Source organism: Gouania willdenowi, chromosome 5 (genome assembly GCF_900634775.1).
Source record: "Gouania willdenowi chromosome 5, fGouWil2.1, whole genome shotgun sequence".
Lineage (NCBI taxonomy): Eukaryota > Metazoa > Chordata > Actinopteri > Blenniiformes > Gobiesocidae > Gouania > Gouania willdenowi.
The window spans coordinates 34,075,550-34,098,094 of NC_041048.1; the positions used below are offsets into that span (position 1 = coordinate 34,075,550).

Genomic DNA, 22,545 nt, shown 5'->3' on the forward strand with positions numbered 1-22,545 from the left:
GAACTTCCATTTTCACTTCATTTTCTCCCAAATGTGCCAAATAAGAGGATTTATAATCTTTTCTAATCCTCCATTTGGTAAATGTTTGAAGAGCTCATAGAAAGAGCATCAATACATCAATTATTTATTAGTAATTATTTCCCCAAATATAGTACAAAGAAAGGGAGAAAATAAATAAATAAAAGATCTTCAGGAGAAAGGTCAAAGCCAAAGTGACTGAGAATTTGAAAGAGACCAAACTTGAATGTGTTAGTGTGTAAACAGTGTGAATGTAAAGTCCTGGAACCAACTGAGGATTTTATTTTCTTCTTCCAACAAAACAGGAAGCAGATTGAAGAGAAAAATGAAATTAGGACATAAAGTGAGTCAATGCTGTGAGTATAGACCAACTGTGATTAAATAAAAAGGCTGAGAACAATAACAGAATGAGGGAAATGTCTTTACTTTGCATTACTGAGTCAGGAAGGATTATTTGGATTCACTCTTCTTTATTTCACTGGAAATCCTTTGGGATTATCAAACTTGCATCATTCGTCAGGCTCAGTTGCTACAACACAATCCAAGTTGGATCGATTCAAAAAAAGATTAAACTTAAACTGGGGTTATATTGTGTGTATTTGCTTAACATTGTTTCACTTTAAGGTTTTCATTAAAATGTAAAGTGCGCTTCAATTAATATGTTTTATTATTATTTTACTGCACAGTAGTGACCTCCAGTCACCTGATCCTAATCCAACCTTTGGGATAGAACAGAATATTCAAATCATGGATATGCCAACGTTTGGGAAAATTTAGCACTAAAAACTATAACATATAACCAAACACCCTTGGTTACCATGATTGATTCTCATCTAACTCTAGTCAAACTATTTCAACTTATATTTTGTTGTAAATATGTAAGAGTGACCATCTATGGGTAAAAACCCAGCTATTACAATCACATTTTGCTATTGGCTGAGAATGGTGGTTTGTGATGTTTTGGTGGCTTTTTACATCACTAACCACCACTGTTGGCTCCGCCCCTCCTATAAGAGCACCTGTCGACTCTGGAATCTGTGGCGAGTAGGTTGGACGGAGAGAATTGTGAATAGAGATGAATAGTTAAGTATTGAGTTGCTAGTAAGCATGGTTGGGGTCAATTATATCTGTAATTGCATAATTGGTAATTCATTGCAATTATAATTGTAATCTTGATTGGGATGTTGTTGTTGTAATCATAATTGATTTCTTTGTAATTGTTATTAGCATGAAAATTCTATAAAACATTTAATTCAATGCAAACCAGGGGAAGCATGTTACGGTTCTATGGCTTACACATATCTAGGAAACAATTATTAAAATATGTTTCATATCCAGTTTTCCTGTCACTTCTCTCGAGTACCATTTTACCATTTTTAAAATAATTTGAAATCGAGGGGTATACTGACAAAAAAGGCTCAGACGCCCACATAAAAAAAACATTAATACCTATATTTTCATGGATAAGGAAGCTTACAAGGTTACCAAAAATATATATATTTTGTGTATTTTACAGGTGATTTAAGAAATGGGTCAAAACTGACCGTAAGAGATGCTAACAGAAAGCTAACACCAGAGGAAAATAATGAATAAATGTAACTGAACTTTAGTAGTTGAGAATGTAATTGTAATTGACTTTCAGGTGGAAAATTATTGTAATGGGGAAAAATGCTGGTCAACGTAATCATACTTGATTTGTAATTGAACATGAATAATTAAAGATGTAATTGTAATTTAAAAATTGAATTGACCCTGCTAGTTAGCGTAGCATAGATTGTTTTTTGGAGACTTTATAGTACAGACTGGGCGTGTCTTAACTGCGCCAGGAGCCCCGCCCATAATTTCCAGCCTAGACGCGTGTCAGCCAAAACCTGAGGGTTTAGTTACTGGTTAAAAGACCAAAGCAGCTGACACAGCAAAACACTGATACAGTGATGCATGTCTGCTCTAATCTGTGTTTGGAGTGAATGGAGAGAAGAGCTAAAGTTAGACCGTCCATCACCCAGAGGGCATTGTCAAGATAAAACACAGGGAGATTCAGAGGGACACACTGATAGACCTTTGAAGTCATTCTAAAGCCTAAATATTGACTAAGTGACTCAAACAATGCAGCATCTAGTCTTTGCTCTACTTCTCTTTATTCTCCAAAGGTTGTTCACTGCTTATCATCTCACAGTCATTGGTAAACTCTAACATTTCATGTCACGTGACTTTATTTCAAAAACTTGAAACTGTTCAGTCTTTGGAGTTGTTTGGCGTTCACTAGTTTTCATACAGTTAAAATAAATCAACACTCTTGTTGTTTGGGTGGAAACGGGCACCTGCGTTTCTGACACTGATCAAACCCAAACACGTGTGAAGCAGAAAAGTGCTCCGACAGGTTCAGGGTGGAGCAGCAGACTCCCCGAGGAGAACACGGGACTCCACACATTCTTCTCACGTGACTTCCAAACGTAGCCTTAAACAGGGAGATGCAGTCAGGTGTGACATCTAATGAGTCAGCGTTTTTTCTCACTCGTTTCCATCAATCTTTCAGCTTTCCCTCTAGGAAGCTCTGGATGTTCTGAAAGTTCTCCTCTTGCTGATCCAGAGTTTCCAGCAGAATGCCCATGGGGGACCTCTTTAGTCCGGCTCGTTCGATCTTGTTCTCCAGTTTATTTTTCATGTTGCGGAGGCGAAAGGAAGCGTGTGCGAAGATCACTGGGAACAGATGGGGAGAGCGGCTGTGAGTGCTTAACATGTTTGGCAAAAACAACTCGGAAAGTCTGGAGATAAACTGACGATCAAAAGAACATCAATTCACTGTAGGCCACAGGCCAGATTTGCTCCGCGTACTCACGTTACTGTAATTAAGTTGCTTTTAAGGGCACTACTTATACTTTTTGAGTGTATTTCTAAATCAGTAATTTTACTTGTACTTAAGTATGTTTTTTTTAAAAAAAGTAATTGTTACATTTCTAAACCCAACAGTTATTGAGTAAATTATTATTTTTTGTTTTAAAATGATCAACGGACATTGTGAAACTACAAAAAATGAAATAACCAGACAACAATCAAATGCATCACATCATAGGCGACCAATCAGATTAAACGTAATGCATGGTGCCAAAAACAGTATTGAATGCCTGACTTTTTCTCAGTTTTCGAGTTCATAAATTTTGCATTAAAAAAAAAAAATAAAAATTGAATTGAATTCATTGGTGTCATTTTATTTAAAAAATAATAAAAAAACATTTTGATAAACCTTTTATTTTTGTGGAAAATAAGTTGAATTCCATGTATGTATGTAAGTGAACCGTGGAAAGTTTTAGTACCAAAAATAAACGTGGGGGGTGAAAGTAACTAGTAACTTTTACTTTGAGTACTAATTAATTAAGCTACTTTTTACTTGTACTTGATTATTTTATGTATGACTTACTTGTACTTTAGTACAATTTGAATCAAGTAATAATACTTCTACTTGAGTAGGGTATATCAGTACTTTTTACACCTCTGCTGGAAAGTCCATAAAATTCACCTAGAAGATATAAAGTCATAGAATACACAATGTTTGACATAATTTGACATATGATACACCAAAATAAACGTTATTCAATAGCAAATACTGGTTTAAGTGATGATACCCCTTAAACCAAAAATTGTCATTGCGCAAACATTGCTCAAAAATTGCAAAAACTTTTTTTTGGTGGCTCCTGATTTTCTATGTAGATTCATAAGTAATATAGTGGAAAGAATAGAATCTAAGCTTTCATTTGGTGCCAGTTTGGTGTCGATATTCCATTGGTGTCAAACATTGTGTGTTCTATGACTTCTACATGAATTTTACAAAATAAATGTAATCTTTCTAGGGTAGATCAAAAAAAATGTTTTTTTCATATAGTGCATCCAAAGATTTTTACTATTACTATTGTTAATTTCGTATTCTAGAGATCCTAGGCTTTCCAGTATTTTATATAGAGTTGTAGGGGGTGTGCATGGGGGGCAAATCTTCCTTGTGGTCTACTGCAACAACACAACCCACTGTCTCAGTCTGCTTACAGGCCAGGGGTAAAGTGATGGCAGACATAAAAACCATCACGCTTCCCAACATGGAGATCAGCAGATAGCTGACCACCATGACGGCGATCACAAAGGCAGTGGGATTGTGTCTCTTGAAGCTGTTGATGGCAGCTCTGTTGTCTGCGGCCCAAACGGAGCCCAGGAACACCCCGGTCACCACGGCCATGGCTGTGAACATCCCCACAGGGTTTAGGAACCTGCAGGCAGAGGCAAGGATTGACTGAGCCTTTCAAACAGACAGGGGCGCCACCTAGATGGTAAAGACTGTCAGTGCACAGACAAAAGCCCCAGGAGAACCACGGTTTAGTCGATTCCTGCAAGTGGTTCCCAAACAAATAGAAAATGATTTTTTTTCTTTGCACTTTATTAATAGAGCTTTATTACTGTTCTAAAATATGTGATTAGAAATGTAGTGTTTTTTTAAATGTGACATTTGAAGAAAAGTAGTCCAATTGTTTCTTTGTTTTTTTTTTTAGGGTTATTTTTTCTGAGCCATTTTTTGAGGGGGCCCTGAGAGTGTTTAATTCTCAAAGGTGCAGCAGAAAATGCTTAGGAACCACTGATTTATGCTAACATCATTAGATTTAATTATATATTCTGTGTGTATGTTGTGCAACAAGTTTTGAAACAAACAAACAACCAAAGACTGCTTAGTATTTTTCACAAAATATAAACCTACTATATGCAACATATTATTCTTCATACACCAGGTAAACAAACAGCTGTCTGGAGCTTCAATAGTTTGATGCAGTACTGCTAACATAGAAGAGGTTTTAGATCTCAATATTTATAATAAAATGTATAATCAAGTATAACAAACTCAAAAAAGATTTTGTTTTCTGGGACTAAATAAATGAACCTGGTCAGAAGGAAAACTAAATGCCTCAAAGGCTCAAAGACTATAGTTTTTTCAGCTTTAGCTACATTTAGGTATTTATTTTTATTTGGGCATACCATCATCTGCGATACCGAGCCTAAATAACTTAACGCCCTTGCCAGGATTGCATCAGTTTTTAGAATTATGTAATCCCTACTAGTTCTTTACTAACCTTAGAGTTGGTCAAGTGGTTTTTAAATGTTAAAAAGGAGATCAGGAGCAGCCCTGGACCATCACACTCTAACATCTTTGTTTGACAGCTTGTGGGATGTTCATTTTAACGGCTGTTTAGTCAGCTTGTTCAATATTTGATTCTAGTAAAATAGTCCCGTTAAATAACCATGCTGTCGCACCATCTGCCTGCCAGCCTGCAGATCTTGAATCATCTCTCACTTTGTGGGGACAAACTAAACTATGCATTTACAAATCGAGCTTTTTCTCCATTTCCAACCTCAGCAATCACGTGAAATCCTGAATAAAGTTCTAGAGATCATTGGCTGAAGACTGATCCCTATTTATTAATATCTACGTATTAATTTGATGCTGTGGAAAAATGGTGGACTTGACACAGACAGACACCCACACTTGACTGCACTATGCAAACACTTTGTTGGTTTACACAGCAACACAGACTCCTCTGTTATGGTCTGCCATCCAAGACAGAAAAGCCTTGTGCCAAATCCAGCCTTGGCAGAAGCCCACAGTGACTCTGGGCCAAGTCTATGACCTCAGCACATGTGACACGGAGCAGTTCAGTCTCACAAAGTCCACGTAGATAACAGCAGCTCTCTAGAAGGAAACCTCGCTGATGTCACCAACACAGGGAGTCAAAACGTGCAATAACCAGAAAATATCATGACAGTCACACGAGGACCATTAAAACATGGGGAACCTTAAAGCTAATATTCAGAGTTTCTGAGAAATCTATGTTTATGTATCATTCTTTTGAAATGCGAAAAAATACCTAACTAGTCTTTTACTATGGTCTACTACTGGTGGTCATTCATATACATTAATATGTAAAAGTCCCACCTTCGTCCTATAGACCCCTACACAAATGGAAACGAGCGCTGTGATCGCCCAGCCAATAGGCTTTGATTTCCTGTAGCGGAGTGTGTCAATCAAAGGAATTGTGCACGGAAACAATTAAGGCCGCGTGTCACAACAGCAAACATGTAAATATGATTTTGGCTCTTACCTGACCCATAGACCTATATTAATGCAACCCAATGTGACCTGGTCACGTTCCGTGATGCGCATGCAGAAAAGTAGAGGCGTGGCTTCTGGTAGATTGGCAGAGGCAGTGAGAGGAACCGATAGAAATTATTATACATAATATCATTAGTACCACTGTATTTAATGGCTCTGAAAGTGTACCAGCCTCACTAAAATCAAAGCATTGCAATTGTATAAATTAATATTAATATTTCAAAGAATAAATAAATTAAAAATATGAAAATATTTTTTTTGCACTGACATTCCAACAAAGCACAATATAAAATAAAATAAATTAAAAAGTTTAACTAGACTCCACTCGTACATTAAATAATATTGTACAGGCCTATAACTGACTTGTTTCAGTGCAAAAAGTGTTTCGGTGTTCGTAATTTCAGTGCATCACTAATGTTTTCCCTCCTCTGGATACTTGGGGATATGGGGTGTTGAAAAAAAAATCGATTCAGAGATATTACGTCGCACAATTCTCGGATAGACTCAAAATGCATCCATATCGATTTTTTTTTTTTTTTTTTACCTTTATTTAACCAGGAAAGTCTTTTCCACTGCAGGAGACATTGTAACAGCACAAAGAAGTGCGCTGATTTTATATAAAATCAAAAAAGCAAGTACTAACTTTCTGCATTTATCTGTTGTTCTAGGCATATACCTCAGTTAAGTTGCACTAAAGTCAAAGTTGGTTTAAAAGCCACAGGCAGATTGAATGTTATTTTTTTATTTTAAGTTTTTGGCACATGGCATGATAAAGCAAATGTAGGGATTAGTTGTTTCTTAAGTCTTATCTAAAAAAGAAAATCGCAATAATCGTCTTATATTTTAATATCAGGATATATCGTATCACATTGCGACCTATGTATCGGGATACGAATCGTATCGCCAATACACACCCCTACTTGGAGATGTTAGCTAAACATATAAATTGTAGGTTAGAAATTAGATCTACAGTGTGTGATGGCTAAGGAACTAGCAGTGGAAAAACTAACTCACTGCTCCCTCTAATGTGAAAACTTTCTTTCATATACCTGTATATATATATATATATATATACTGTATATATAGAATATCTGCTTGTGCAGATCTGCATCAAGGGCACTTGGTATAAAAAATACAGGTTACAGTCTTTTATTGAACAAGGTGTATACACTCCTACGGACACTCCAATCCAAACATACATTTTACTTTAAGTTATGTTTCATATTTCATATTACTTGCTCCATGCAACTGTAAACAGAACAGATGGTCTTTTTTTTTTTTTTTTTATAAACTTGCATTAGGCAAATCTTTATTTCTAGAGCACTCACAAACAGACCTGAACACAATTAATCTGATAAAAAATAAACGTGTCTAAAAATAAATATAGATGCAAAATACCAGAGGGAAAAAGGTAGATCTTAATGCTTCAACATCCTCTGTAGAATGAATCCAGATGTTCTCATGGTCTGTGAGGGTTCATGAGTTAAAAATAACTAACAGAAGTAGGAAAGTGCACAACTATTGAGAAATTTTCAAAATTATTATTATTTTATTTTTTATTTTAAAAAAAAAGGAAGAAAAATCTATGCTGACACTCACAAGGAGCCAATGCAGGGATTTTAAAGCTAGAATAATGTACTAACGTGAGCTCTCTCTGGGGCTCTGGCTATGATCAGAAAACCATATGATATTATTAATAAAAAGCATGATTTAAATTGGAAAAAAAAACAGATATCAGCACTTTCAGCTTCAAACACAAACTTCTCAAAGTGAAATTGACCTTAAATGCGAGTTTACGCAAATTCATACCATTTCTATACCTTTATTTATACTATTTTTCAGTATGTGAGTGAATCACTTTGTACAATTGTTTTTGTTTCTTTCAAAACAGTGCTTTGTCAACCAAGCAACTCACAAAGGTCAAAGTGTAACTTTTGAGTGTCACTTGATTGTTTTCCAATATATAGTTTTATCTTAGATGAGACGAAGAGGAGCAGCTGACTGAGACAACACTGCTCTGTTATCTACAGAGGAACAACTGCTCACACAAATGGCTCACAAAGCTGCAGAGATGATCATAACAGCTCGCACAGCTGACCACTAACTGACCATGATGGGAGGACTAAACCATTTATAGCAAGCTGGACTATTTTCTCTTTAAATTCTACCTCATATGGAGGTCTTGAGACAGACTGCTGCACGATGACTGGTTAGATCCCTTAGCTCAGGCGTGTCAAACTCTTTTTAGTTCAGGGGCCAAATATAGACAAGTTTGATCTCAAGTGGGACGCAGATTTTAGCAGAAAAAAGAGCAATTTCAACTGTAATGTGCCCTACTTTGCACTTCCAGGTATACATTACATAAGTATATAAAAGGCTGACAATATCCAAGCATTAGGTGACCTTAAACTTAAATTAATTTACATTTCCTTGATATTACAAACAATTGTTATTTAATTTAGTAGAATAATTTGAGGATATTTGCAGGATTTTCAAAAAATTTTGTTTTTTTCATCAATTTGAGAATAAAAATGACTGCCATCATGTGATATAAGCATGAGGAATGTGTATCCATGTGTATTTAGAGGAACTGAGATATTAACAACTGATTTATTTTGTAATTTACACAATTATACATGTTTTTTTTTTGTCATTTTTACTTTCTCCTGGTTAACAGACCAGGCTGACCTCAGAGCATTCGGGAAGTCGGGCTTACGGTTGAGGTAGTAAATAAACGGGTGCCATCTTAAAATGGGGGAAAACAATACATCCGCCTCCTTTTTGTCCAATGACAAAAATGTCTTTATTTCAATACAGGAGGGATTTATATCACTTGGATGAACAATCCAAAACATTGGCCCAATCTCACATACCCAGAATCTTTACAATTACCTAATAAATGAACAACAGCAACAGCAACTCATAGTTTACCTTCCTCAGAAAACTCAGTTCTGAGTACACACAGGAAAAGTTATGATATAATGGTTGTAAGATGCGAAAACTCTAATATGTCACTAGTTACAATGGACAAGAGTTAAACTACATTGAGTTAACTCTTTTCTCCTTTGTTATTTGGGCTATTTTTAATAAGACAGTAGCTATCCATACGGTTGTCGTATCAGTATACCGACATTCAGTCCGTATGCAGCGCCCCTCATTGACCAGTTTAGGTCACGTGACTAAGAATAAACCTAACCGTAAACCTAACCCTAAAAATTGTTGTGATATAGGGTTATAACCTAACACTAACCCTCACCCTAAACCTAAGACGCTACGTACGTGTACTTCGGTAAACGTACGGCAACCGTACGATCAAACACTTTCAGAAGTGTCTATTTATTCGGAAAAGTATCAAAAGCCCCCGGGACTATGAGTACGTCTAAGAGTGGTCTAAGGCGCCTGACTCAAGAATTCTTCCTTTTGCTGCTGTGGGTTCGAATCCCACTTTTGTCATATATATTTTTTCATTTTGACATATTTAACACAGCAAATTTCCTCTTTCAAAATACAAATATGAAAATAATAAGTATTTTAGGGTATTTCCTGGGTTAGGGATGAAATAAAAGGGTTAATTAATCAATATGAGCTAAAATAAAACTGACAGAACTTTAAGTGACGTGGTGCACCTATCACGTCATCTAAACTGGCCAATGGGGGGCGCTGCATATGCATAGACTGGCAGTCCATAAGCCTATTCACACTCTCGCACTGGCTCAGTTTTTCCACATTAGCTCAAAGGTCAAGAAGGATAAACTAACCATGGCTGACGGTGTAGGAAGCCAGTCTGACAGAGATTTAGATTATTTTACCTTTCTTTCCTCAACGCTTTCTTTCAAGAAAGCGTTGATTTCTTGAAAGATTTTTTGCGTATCGGTCTCCGAGGCAGAAAGTCAGAGTTAGCTGCTGAAGCTAATGCTGCACTCGAGCTAAAAATTCTGTTTTTTCCTGCCTTTTCAAACTGTTACAGCTGATGGCGTAACTCCAGTTCACTTATCGACCTGTAAATCTTGTGCACGTCCTTCAAATTTGTAAATTGAATTAAAATAATAGCTTGATAAAAATAACCACGGACCTGGTTAGTGAATGGTGGACCTAGGGATGTACCGAATGTTCGGCCACCGGAGAGGGAGGAGCTCACATTCTAGGAGGCGTGTTAGGTGACGTCACCTGCCAAAGTGGGCAAAATCCAACTCGCCCGTTTAAAGCTGACTTTATACAAATGTGGAACAACAAGGGAGGGAGGAAACAGAACTTTTTCAACTTTGGCCCTCTAAATGAGGCTAAAGGGATGTATATCACTGTAGCAAAGATTTTTTTTTTCATCATACCTCCCCTTTAATGCACTTTAGTTTTTTTTTTTGGAATGCATGTTTTGTTTTATTTGAAGGGCTGATAAAAACGAAAAACTTTGTTGTGCTTTTAATGAAAAGCAAAGGCTACTGGAATATTTAAAGAATGTCAGAATATTCAGTAAACATTGACTTTCTTTAAAAAAACATGCCTAAAAATGTATTCTAGGCCATTTATGCACTATTAAAAAAATAGCAAAAAACTTAACAACCGCATTTGATATTATTCAGCCAAGCATTTATATTTTATTCAGTTTCGGGCACAAATTTTCATTTCGGTGCATCCTTAGGTGTACCTCGTAATTTACCTTTTCAAAGTGAGAACTCATATTGTCCTTTTCACACTCTGAAATCTCGCTTGTCCCATCAATAATAATAATATATTTTATTTATAAGCGCTTTTCAAAAAACTCGAAGACACTTTACAGTTGTTAAAACAATTACACAAGTAAAAAAAAAAAAAAAAAAGTCATTCTGCTGAAAAACGACATTATGAAATACAAAGGCCATTGTGAAAAAGATATTTAAAAAACATATTTCATAATAATATTACCTCATTTAACAATTTAATGGCCATATTATATATCTGTCTGTTATTTATCAAAATGCTATTTGTTGGGCTTCCATACTCGAGTCCCATTATGTGTAATATTAATAATATAAACACTATTTAAACTCTAACCATCTCTGGAATAACATTACAAACGCTGTTAGGTTGGAAATCTCGACAGAGTGGACAAGCTTGTTTATGTTAATATCTCTCTCGACCTATGACCCCCGCAGGTCGCGCATGCGCAGTTCCAGAGTGTGAAAAGACATTGATACGTTTCCGTATCAATAACTACTGATCATAGAATACCATTTCTTTGGTTCAACTAATACATTTTTTAAATAGTGATACTGGATGATAAACATATATATGCTGTTAACAGGTAGCATAACCTATATTTTTTGACCGTCTGCTTTAGCATACTTACATATTAATGAAGAAATAAGACTCAACGATTTTATATGATTGATTCATTGTAATACAATACGCTTGCATTTCAGACGCACTTTAAGCTGTAGTTTTTAGTTGTTGTTTATAACAGAGCCGCTACTTCATCACCGGGTAAATGTTTCAACAGATAAATCGTACACTCAGACCGTTACAAGAGTAGAATACCTGACAGTCACTGAAATGTCTCACTCACTTACGCATGTCATGCTTAAGAGATACGGCTTGAATACATAATATTATAAGCTTTACCAATATTTTGACATAATGTTAACTTAGCGTAATGAAAACTCTACTTACCCGACCAATAAGAAAGCAGCCACCGCCAGGACGAGATAATTTGTCTGGTAATATAACAAGTTGCTGACTACTCTGTTGTTCCATTTGGACAAGTCCTTCAGGTCTGGTTTAGCGAACCGTTCTGAGCCGGGAAAGAAGTCGTCCCACGGTCTGAGTGGCGTCAGCTCCACTTTAGCCATCATCACACAGTCCCTGTCGTCGTCGTCGTCCTCTTCCTCCTGCTGACAGCTGATCCACAGACAACCTGAAAACAACACAAGGCGGAAATCTCGCGAGAACTGTGCATTTCACGTGCGCGTGCGTAAATCTGACGAAACCTCACCCCATTGGCTCAGCCTGCGCACGTTCTTGAAAGTTTCCTGTATCGCTGTTGTGGATGACAGGAGGAAAATGAGGAGATAAACGAGTATTTTATCCGTTTAGGTCCTCTCTTTACGCCCATGTTGGTGCAGTTTGGTAAGTTGACTTCCCATAATCCCGTAGGTTTGTATAATTTGCTTCCAGTTTGTGTTGAATCTGTGTGACAAGTGTTTGCTAGCTGTGGTGTAGCGGTTATATGGTGAACACCTAAACAGAGGCACATGGTGACATGGTTGTTGTGATTTGTGTAGATGTGGGGCAGGATTTTGAGTCTTGGCGTTGCAGGAGGAGCGAGGTTGTGTCGCAGGAGCCTGTTTACAATGCGGCTGAAGAGCAGTGAGTTCCAGTCGCTGTTCACCGAGGGCCTGAAAGGACTGACAGGTGAGCTACAGCTGCAGCTACAGCTACTGATGACCTCTAAAAACCTCAACAAACAAGCCATTTACTGTTCTCTACTGATATTATGTTATACCTGGCCGAATATGGTACCTGCAGTCTTTCATATTCTGGCAGGCAGATCAGTCAACTGTATAGATGACCAACTCTGTCATAATTATGAATGAATGATTAAATACATAGATATATTCCATTAATTAACACACGAATTAAGAATTCACTCAAAAGCTAAATATATATATATGCCATGAATAGATAAATCACGTAATACCTAAATATATGGCAGTAAATGGTGTTTGTAATCTTTGTATTTGTAAATTGTAAAATACATGCCATTTATTTGTTTTTTCTACTCATTTGTTTTTTTGTTTATTATTAATGTACGCACTTAGGCAAAAGATTCATGCAATGTAGGCAGTGCCCTCATCTCTATAACATTTCTTTGTCTCTGCATTAATAAAAGAAGAAATTAATCAATTAATAAATAGCATTTATGGTATGTGTTTTCACATCAAATGGTTTATTTAATTTAGGCATACATTATATATTAGGGGTTTGTATTGCCTGGCATCTGGCAATACGATTCATATCCCGATACATAGGTCACGAAACGATACGATATATCCCGATATTAAAGTATAAGGTGATTATTGTTAAATTTTGTTTTTTTAAATATGACCTAAGAAACAACTAATCTGTAGATGTGTACACCTTCATGAGAACATTATGTATGAAATATATTTTATTGGCATATTTTACACTCAAAACATTGGCTTTAACATGCCATGTGCCAACAACTTATTATAAAAAAATAACATACAATCTGCCTGTGACTTTTAAACCATCTTTGACTTTAGTGCAACATGACTTTAGTGCAACTTAACTGAGGTTAATGCCTAGAACAACAAATAAATTCAGAAAGTTAGTACTTTCTTTTTAGATTTTATTGAAAAAACACAAGCTGGTTATCATGTCCAGGTTTCAGCGCACTTCTTTGTGCTGTTACAATGTCTCCTGCAGTGGAAAAGACTTTCCTGCTTAAATAAAGGTAAAAATAAATAAATAAGTCAAAAAAAAAATTCATATGGATGCATTTTGAATCGTGTGATATAATATTGCGATATATTGCTGAATCTGTTTTTTTCAACACCCCTATAATTAGGTATTGATTTATTTATTTATGGAATGTCTGTAGGTATTCATTTATTTATGATTTGTTTTTACTATTTATTTATTTTTAGTCATGGCAGAGTTGATCCTCCCTACAAGTGCAGTATTGTGATTTATTTATTTTTTTAAACGAGAATGTCAAAATCTTTCAGGGTGGTGTAGTGTATTATTTGAAAATGTTTTTTTTCTTCTTTTTTGTTATTTATCGAGTCAAAATGTTGTCCTGCCCTTGCTCTAAACATTACATCATTGCTGTCCACTATTTCTTAATCTAATTGCTATTAAAAATGTCTACAACCATAAAATTGTTTTCTTTATTTTATTATTTCTCATTTACCACATTTTGCCGACCGTGGCTTGTCCCCCATTGGTTCCCCACGTAATTCAAGGAGAGAAACCTTTAAGAAAAGTTCTTACGTATATGGTGTTCTTGAATGAATTTGCACATCCTGCTTGAATCACAAATCCTCTAAAAGATGTCACTTGTGATACATTTTTGGGACCAGCATTACAATGCTGACATGTCTAATGCAATAGTCTTGTTATAATGTGTTGAGTTTGCGTGAAGAATTCACATTTTGTTTATACCTTTTCACCTTCACTTCTGTGCCCTGTGGAGGAGAAGTCATCTTAGTAGATAAGTGCACTCTCTTTTAGGAAAAAAAAGTCGATCGCTCATAAAATCTTAGGTAATGTATGAATTGAAGTCATTTTTTTAAACAAGCATTTTATTTCCTGAAAACGCGAGCGAGTTTGATCCCTGTAAGGCTCATATATTTGGATTTGTCACTCGCACAGATGTGTACGTTCAGTTTCCATGAGAATAATGTTGCAATGTGTCAAATGGAAATTAATCGACTAACCAGTAATGTCCAGAAGTGTAAGCGGTGGTCGGAATCGCCTTCGACTCTCTTTCTGGCACCCTTCTACTCTTAAAGCTGCAGTTCGTAGAATCCTCTCTCTGTAGGGATGGTATTGGCCAGGTGATGAGCGGTTCCTGGTGTTCTCCAAACATAACGCTTGGCATTCACGCCAGAGAGTTCAATCTTTGTCTCATCAGAACATATCTATGATATTAAGTGAATATCTGTAAAAGTCAGGTTTCTCTATTAGCGCAATACTTTGTCATCATTATCATGGGTACCAGATTTTATTTTGTAAATGCACCATGCAAACAAAAACTTGGTGAGAAAATGCTAAGAAAAGTGCTGAAAAATAGACAGAAGAAAAGCCACAATTACATATAATACACCAAAGGCCACCATATAACATTGTGTCGTGCGTCATCGCTGCAAGTTTTAACCTTTTACTTTTTTTTTAAGCCTACTACTTTTTTTTTTCTGGACTAGCTTTATTAGATTGTGGTTATATTCTATTCAAGTAATCATGCTTTAAGAATGAGTAATTACATGGCACATTTTTTCACTCAAATTTTTGTTGGTTTTAAAGCATCTTATTTGTGTGTGTCAAACTCACACAATGCTTTGCTTCCTAGTGTTTTATTATCTCGTCTTTTCTTCTCTTAAACAGCACACACTTCCATCTTGCTAACGTTAACATTTTGTTTCTGAAGAGTTGTTTGAGCAGAACCAGTATGAGCTGAGAATAGCTGGAGGTGCTGTGCGGGACCTGTTGTCAGCCAAGCGGCCTGAAGATGTGGACTTTGCTACGACGGCGACTCCTGAGGAGATGAAGGCCATGTTTCAGAGCGCTGGGATCAGGATGATCAACAATAAAGGAGAGACACATGGGACCATCACAGCAAGAGTAAGACAGTGGTATTCTGATTAAATAAAGCCAAAGTGTGGTATTCTTTAGTAGTGATGCAGGAAATTTAAAGGTTCCATGTCATGCTATTTTTCAATCATCTCTATTTGTTCTAGGAACCCCAAAAACATAGTATTTGTGGTTTATTTTCTTGCCTGTTTTCCGGAGTTTTAGCCTCTGAAAAGTCACTTTCTGACCAACTTTACACAAACAGCTACTTATGCATATTCATGAGTGGGCGTGTCTATAGACGGGACACTGACTTCCTCCTCCCCGTACGGTGACATAGGGCAAGAGGACGGCCTGCCTTCCTCCCACCCACCCCATAGCCGAGCTCATGCTGCTTTATAAACACGAGACAGAGCATGGGGGCGGGGCGTTCGTTTGTACTTGAATAGACTGAAGAAAATGCATACATAGCACTGCGCGAAGGACGCTGAAATGCTCACCTTCAATCATGGCAGATAGCTTCCTGGAGGCCCGGCTTCTCCAGCTCAGTGCCGCGTCAACCTCGTCATCAAAGTGGGAACGCGTCATCACATTGGAGCGAGGTGTTTGGGCTCGCCCTGCAGTAAGAAAGGAGCAAATCACCCTCTAACTAAAGATTGAGGGAATCATTGAAAAAACACTTTGGGCATGTGTATGAAGCCCTAATAGCACTTTATGATGTTTAAAGCACAGAAAAGTCCATTTAGCTTAAATTAAGAATGGCCCACAAGCTTCAGTCTAAAAAAAATTCTGACATATTTACCAAATGTTTTGTAATTATTCAACAGGCACACTGTACATTTTTAGTTTGATCAGATGAATGCTTTTTCAGATATGGCCTATTTAGTGAGAGGGGGGCGCGTCCTTGTTTTTTCTCCATTTTCAGCTTTCTATATCTCAAGAACTACATCACCTAGGAAACTAAAATTGAGTATAGTATAACAGCTCCACCTACTCTCTCAGAATATATAATAAACAATAAATGATTATAAGACACAGAGGCAAGCTACATTGACCTCCTGTAAAGGATTTTTCATATTCGTGAGTGGTGAAATAACCCAAAGTTTGGGTCCAAAATAAAAATTAAGAAGTTACAAAGAAAAAAATGTTTTATATCTCAAGAATGAGTCATCTTCATACTTTCAAATAAAAAGAGATCTGATTTTTTTTTTTCATGCTTTCCCACATGCAGTTATAAACCTATTAAAATAGTAAAAAAAATAAACAATTTTTCAGGTTTCAAGACACCGTCACCCAAGATTCAATGCATACATGTGACTAATCATTAAAAGAAACAGATTATGTACATAGCTCAAAGCTGATCAAATTACAGGGAGCTGATGCATATACTAAGTTGTTTACTGAAGGCCTAAACATGTTAGAGCCCTGAACCCCGACAAGCTTTTTTCCAAATTTGAGGGGCTGGCATGTCCACCTCCTGATAGGATGTATAACAGATATTTACAGTATGTATATTCTGAGACAGTAGGTGGAGCTGTTTTACTATATTAAATTTCAGTTTCCTATGTGATGTAGTTCCTGAGATATTGAAAGCTGAAAATGGAAGAAAAATAAGTCCACCAAGTTCAGTTTGTCTTCTTTTTAGAAATAGATTCAAGGTTTCATTTATTCAGACAACTTTTTTCAGGAAATTTACAGTACTTTGAGATTTACTTTGATCTGACATCTTTTGACTGCCAACTGTCAGTCTTCCTCAGAGACATCTACTTAGCGCTTTCATGTGTCCTTATGTGTCCTTTTTTGGCCACACCCAGAAAGAATTGAAAGAAAAATTTCAAAGTAAATTTCCTGAATATAGTGGTCTGAATATATGAAACCTTATTAGAAGAAAAATAAGGACACGCAAAAATCGGCACATACCCCCCTCACTAAATTGGCCATATCTCTAAAAGTATTCATTCCATCAAACTATAAATTTACAGTGTTGAATAATCACTGAACAACTGGAACAGATTTTTTTTAGACCGAAGTGTGTGCAATGTCCTGAAATTTTATTGAATGGCATGGAATGACTCTAATATTATGAATGATAATTTCATGACTTGGATTTTTACAGATATTTGTGTTTTCAGAGGAACAAATCTCCTGCTCAGTTGTGTTTGTTCTGCTTCTCATTAACAGCTGCACAATGAAAACTTTGAGGTGACCACTTTACGAGTGGACGTTCAGACGGACGGACGACACGCTGAAGTGGAGTTCACCACCGACTGGCAGAAGGATGCAGAGCGGAGAGATCTCACCATAAACTCCATGTTCCTGGGTAGTTTTGTTGGCATTTTAGATCTGATTGTGAAGCCACTGAATAGTTTTTTTTAATTTATTAATTTTTGAGAATTCTGTAGTTTCATTTGTGGCCTTTCTATTCTTATCTTTACAGGGCTTGATGGCACATTATACGACTATTTTAATGGGTATGAAGACCTGCAGAAGCGTAAAGTACGGTTTGTTGGCAGCGCAGAGCAAAGAATTCAAGAGGACTACCTGAGAATACTCAGATATTTCAGGTTATCGACATATTGTCGTTCACAATTCGAAAACCTAAACAAAGGAAAGCTGATGGAGTTGTTTGGATCGTGATCAAACTATAGGCTTTTCTCTTCATTTTTCACTCCAGGTTTTATGGTAAGGTGGCCCTGCAGCCTGACGACCACGACCCGGAGACGTTGACTGCTATCAGGGATAATGGCCGTGGACTCGCAGCTATATCAGGGGAGCGGGTGTGGGTGGAGTTGAAGAAAATTATGGTTGGCAACCACACTGCTCACCTGCTAGAGCTGATTTATGATCTGGAGCTGTCTCAGTACATCGGTGAGAGGAAGGAAGGAATTTCTCATTTCAGTATAATGTCTCCCAATAGGTTTTCACGAAAAGTAACTGTAGTTTACACACCGTGCGCACTGTAGTGTGACTCATACAAGAGCAGAATGGTTCTGTATAGCAGTGGTTCTCAACCCAAAAATGGTGGAAACGGTAGTGAAATGGCATTTTAAAAACCACAGAAATTGGTTAAAAGTTGCAAATTAGAGTGGGCAAAAACAGACAGAAAAAGTGGTAAAAAAAAAAAAAGGGTTCAAAGTCTAAAAGTGTTAGAGATGGTGGGGGGGTAATGTGATTTTAAAAAGTAGGAACAATTAGTTTAAACTGGTAAATAATGGGCAAGAAAAATGGTGAATGTGGATGAATTGGCAAAAAAAATAATCATGAAATATGGTGAAAACTGACAATGTGTCAACACGTGACATTAGGTGGAAAAAGAGTTTATAATTGACAAAAATGTCTTGAAAGTAGAAAAAAATGTGCAGAAAAGGCATTGAAATTTGATGGAGAAGTGGCAGAAATGGGCGTAATGAAGAAAAAATGCATTAAAAGGAGCAAAAATATGGCAAGAAAAAAATTTATGAAAATAGGTTAAAATATGGCAAGTTTGGTGTAGTTGCAGAAAAAAGGTAATAAGCAAATATGTGCTAAAATTGTTCAGAAAATACATTAATTTTCTTGAGGACATCTGGCGACCCCCTCCCAGTGACCCTAAGGTTGAGCATTTCTGATCTATAGGATGGAAAAAGGCTTTTTTAAAAAGTATCTCCTCAAAGTTACTGACGCAGGCTAATAGTTATACAAAGTAAATGTTCTCAGGAAAGATGGAGTAAAAATTGTTGTGGGTACATGACAAATATGGTGCAAGTTTTGTTTCAAAAAACAACAAAATAAATACATACAGTTTCCACCTTGTGTCATTTGAATGCAGATATTTACGTGTTACATTTGTTCCTAATTGTGCGGTTAAAGCTTTGTATCCTATTTCACTACCTCAGGGTTGCCTCCAGGGGGCGACGTTGATGAGATGAAGCGTGTGTGGCACAACGCCAAAGACCACGCTCCCAAACCCATGACCATCCTGGCTGCCCTCCTGCAATCTAAAGAAGAAGTGGAAAAGATGGACGTTCGTCTGAAGGTGTCCAGAGAGGAGAAAACTTTGGCCCAGTTTCTGGTGCGATACAAACGAGACCTGTGCAAGAACGAGGAGGAGCCGGAGAGCCTCAAACCATTCACTGACTTCATTACTGATGTAAGTACTGATTTATGTCACTCGCTCACAAACTCTAGGATTTTTAATGGGAGTCATTTTCAACTGCAGCTTTTTTTTTTTAGCGAAAAAAAGTAATTAACCTGCTAAGAAACTGATGTTTGTTTTTAATACATTTTTTATTTTTTTTTTTAAATCATTCAAAGCCGCTGGGGACGATAACTAACTTTTTTAATAACACTAATAAAGATGTAATGTAGGCCTGATTGATCAATAAATCTAAGAAATTTCTTTAGAAAAACAAGAGAATTTACTCACAAAAATGTAATTTGCCGCTTGTATGTTTGTTATTGACTCCACAAACAATGGGTTTGTTGTCTGATGTCATCTCACCTAAACTTGAAATAATGTTTGCGCATTGCATTGTGGGATTTGGAGTCCCGTTGAAGAATCTAAAGATGTTGCGGAAGCGGGAAAGTGTTTTTACTTCTTTCTTATCATGAGTTGTTGTTTCTTTGTCAGACAGAAAGACATCGCTTTTGTTCTGCTTTGTTTGTTTCCCCCGTGATGTTGTCACTTGAATTTTGTCACTTTGGCTGTGATTTTTGGGTCACACTGGCATCAGTAGTGGATGAAAATAACTTTTGGATAAAATACAGGTACAGTTTAAAGAATGTTAGAGATCTTCCCCAGCAGCTTTAAACCCCCAGTGGGGTATTTCAGAAAGCTGGTTATGTTCAAACTCTGAGTAGGTTCGGGCTTAGGACATCTAGAAGACATGTTCTTTGGACGTCCAGATGACTCTGGCTACTACCTTACATTCAAAATCAATGTATGATGCAACGTCAAACGGCCGTCACTGTCTGTAGAGCCGAGGCTGCGGTCTCTCTCTCGCTCCAGAGAGAAGGCTATACACTTCCTCTACTTACTGGGACCAATTGAAAGTGGAATACTCCTTGAATAAGCCTTTTAATTTCTAAGTTGTACAAGCAACTCATCACAGGTGATTTAGGCAACTATAGTCGGCGGAGTGGCATTCTGTGTGAACGTATTTTTATAATGGGCTCACATTCCCCTATAAACAGCTGCTTATTTCACCTATCAGGGTGAAAAGGCTCTCTTCCACTGCCACTAGGATTCTATAATCCAAAACAATGTTTTGATTGTGGCTGTTGTTCCAAAGTAGTTAAAGATATTGTGGAGGATTTTATTTTGGCTTCAAGTCCCGGGTGGATCATGAAGACTATTGGTTCTCCTAATTGTCAATCATTCTGGTGATATGTTTACGTAAAGCCGTCATACATGCTCGTTCCTAGCTAGTTTTCACTTGCTGCGCATGCGCACTTTTCACTTACCAGTGGCGAGTCTGACATAGTGGGAAAGTAAGCTTGTTTGAGCGATGCCGACACCAACTTGTAAACAGAGCTGTGCACACATTAAATAGGTGTTCCCCTTGGAAGCAGGTAGTGTTGCGCATGTACATTTTTTCAAAAAGTGGAAAGGGCGTTTCTTTTCTAACTTCGGGAAAATCCTCCTCTATACCTTTAAGACACACCCAGTCACAGTAGCCCCGCCCCCACAGTGCTGCACAGTTCTGCATAGAGCTGTCAATCAATGTTCACTGAAGGCTCTGAGAGGAAGACTCTTGTCCCTCCTCCTATCTTTTATAGGAGGGGCGGGGCCAACAGTGACGGTTAGTGACGTCACTGATTTAATCCCAGCCAATAGCAAAATTCAAAAAAGGAAATACATTTTTTGGTCAGCTATTGAAAGTTTATTGTTTTGTTTTATGGGAAGTACATGCCATCGTAAATTATTATTTCGTTCCACCTTACATTTTGTTCCTAGTCACATCTCTAAAGACCGCCCCCCCCCACCTCCCCACCCTCACTCTCCACCTGTTTGTTGCACCCTACTTGTCATACCTAGCGCCACACATTCTGAGAAGCATTGGATTAAAGTGTCACCAACTGTGATTTACGTCCGTTCTGTCTTTCCAGAGTCGAGAGCTGGACTCTAAGAGCAAAGTGTGTGAGCTGCTGAAGTACCAAGGTGAGCACAAGCTGCTCTCAGCTCTCGGCAGGTGGTCCATCCCTAATTTTCCCGTCAGCGGCCACGATCTGCGAAGGATGGGAATCACGTCTGGGAAGGAGATCGGCTCCACCTTACAGAAGCTGAGGGACGTGTGGAAGAAAAGCCATTACCACATGGACAAAGAAGAACTCCTCAGTTACATAAAGCCTTGAATAAAGAGTCCGATCCTTTGGTGGACTGATGTTAAGTTATTTTTTTTTTTCATCTCTGTGAACACATGGAAATATCTCATATGGAGTGTTGGGCAGTAATACAAAACATGTGATGCGGTTTTCTTTATATTGTTATGAAGTTTGATTGATCCTCTAAGTCTCACTAATGTTTCGACAGCACTGGTCCAACTATTTATGAAAGGCAGTAATTTGTTCTTTGTTCTCAACAGTTTAAACTGCAGTTATGTTCTATAAATCAGCCTTTGCAAACTGTACATATTCTATAAAGCTGATATTTTTTATTGAAACACTTGTTACTTTGTGTTTCTTTGGAGAATGAAAACGAAGGTTTGACCTACACTGGCAGGTGTACAGAAGAGGATTGGACAAAATAATTTTGGGCAAATTGAGAATAAAGTCGAAATGTTGAAATTTCGAGAATAAAGCAGAAATATAAGTCCTCTTCCCTGGACTTGACTTCCCTATCAAACCTTTGACTTTTATCACATTATTGTACATAGAGTTTATTTTCGAAATTTCGACTTTAATCTCATTAGTTTGACTTTAATCTTGATTTGCCCAAAATTATTTTCTTAATTTAAAATTGACCCCAGAGACTCTTTTTTTTCTAGAATTTGTTTTTGATCATGTTTATTAAAATGTGTGATAAATATAGAGTAGCCAGGATTAGTGCGTAAAGTGACAAGAACACCACCTGCGATATTGTTATACTGCATTACATTTGAACTAGATTTATATTT

At 37.1% G+C, this 22,545-nt stretch overlaps 2 protein-coding genes across 2 annotated transcripts; one reads left to right on the top strand and one right to left on the bottom strand.

The window, feature by feature from the left end:
• Positions 1-2,134: 2,134 nt before the first annotated feature.
• Positions 2,135-12,072, bottom strand: arl6ip5a (ADP-ribosylation factor-like 6 interacting protein 5a). The gene is made up of 3 exons (XM_028447026.1): positions 11,810-12,072; positions 4,057-4,274; positions 2,135-2,718 (listed from the first exon to the last, which is right to left on the bottom strand). The coding sequence occupies exons 1-3, from the start codon at positions 11,989-11,991 to the stop codon at positions 2,543-2,545; spliced, it is 576 nt and encodes a 191-aa protein (XP_028302827.1). The 5' UTR covers positions 11,992-12,072; the 3' UTR covers positions 2,135-2,542.
• On the top strand, positions 11,946-22,092 carry trnt1 (tRNA nucleotidyl transferase, CCA-adding, 1). The gene is made up of 8 exons (XM_028447025.1): positions 11,946-12,265; positions 12,421-12,550; positions 15,309-15,502; positions 17,633-17,771; positions 17,889-18,015; positions 18,126-18,319; positions 19,327-19,580; positions 21,539-22,092. The coding sequence occupies exons 2-8, from the start codon at positions 12,421-12,423 to the stop codon at positions 21,782-21,784; spliced, it is 1,284 nt and encodes a 427-aa protein (XP_028302826.1). The 5' UTR covers positions 11,946-12,265; the 3' UTR covers positions 21,785-22,092.
• The last annotated feature ends 453 nt before the right edge of the window (positions 22,093-22,545 follow it).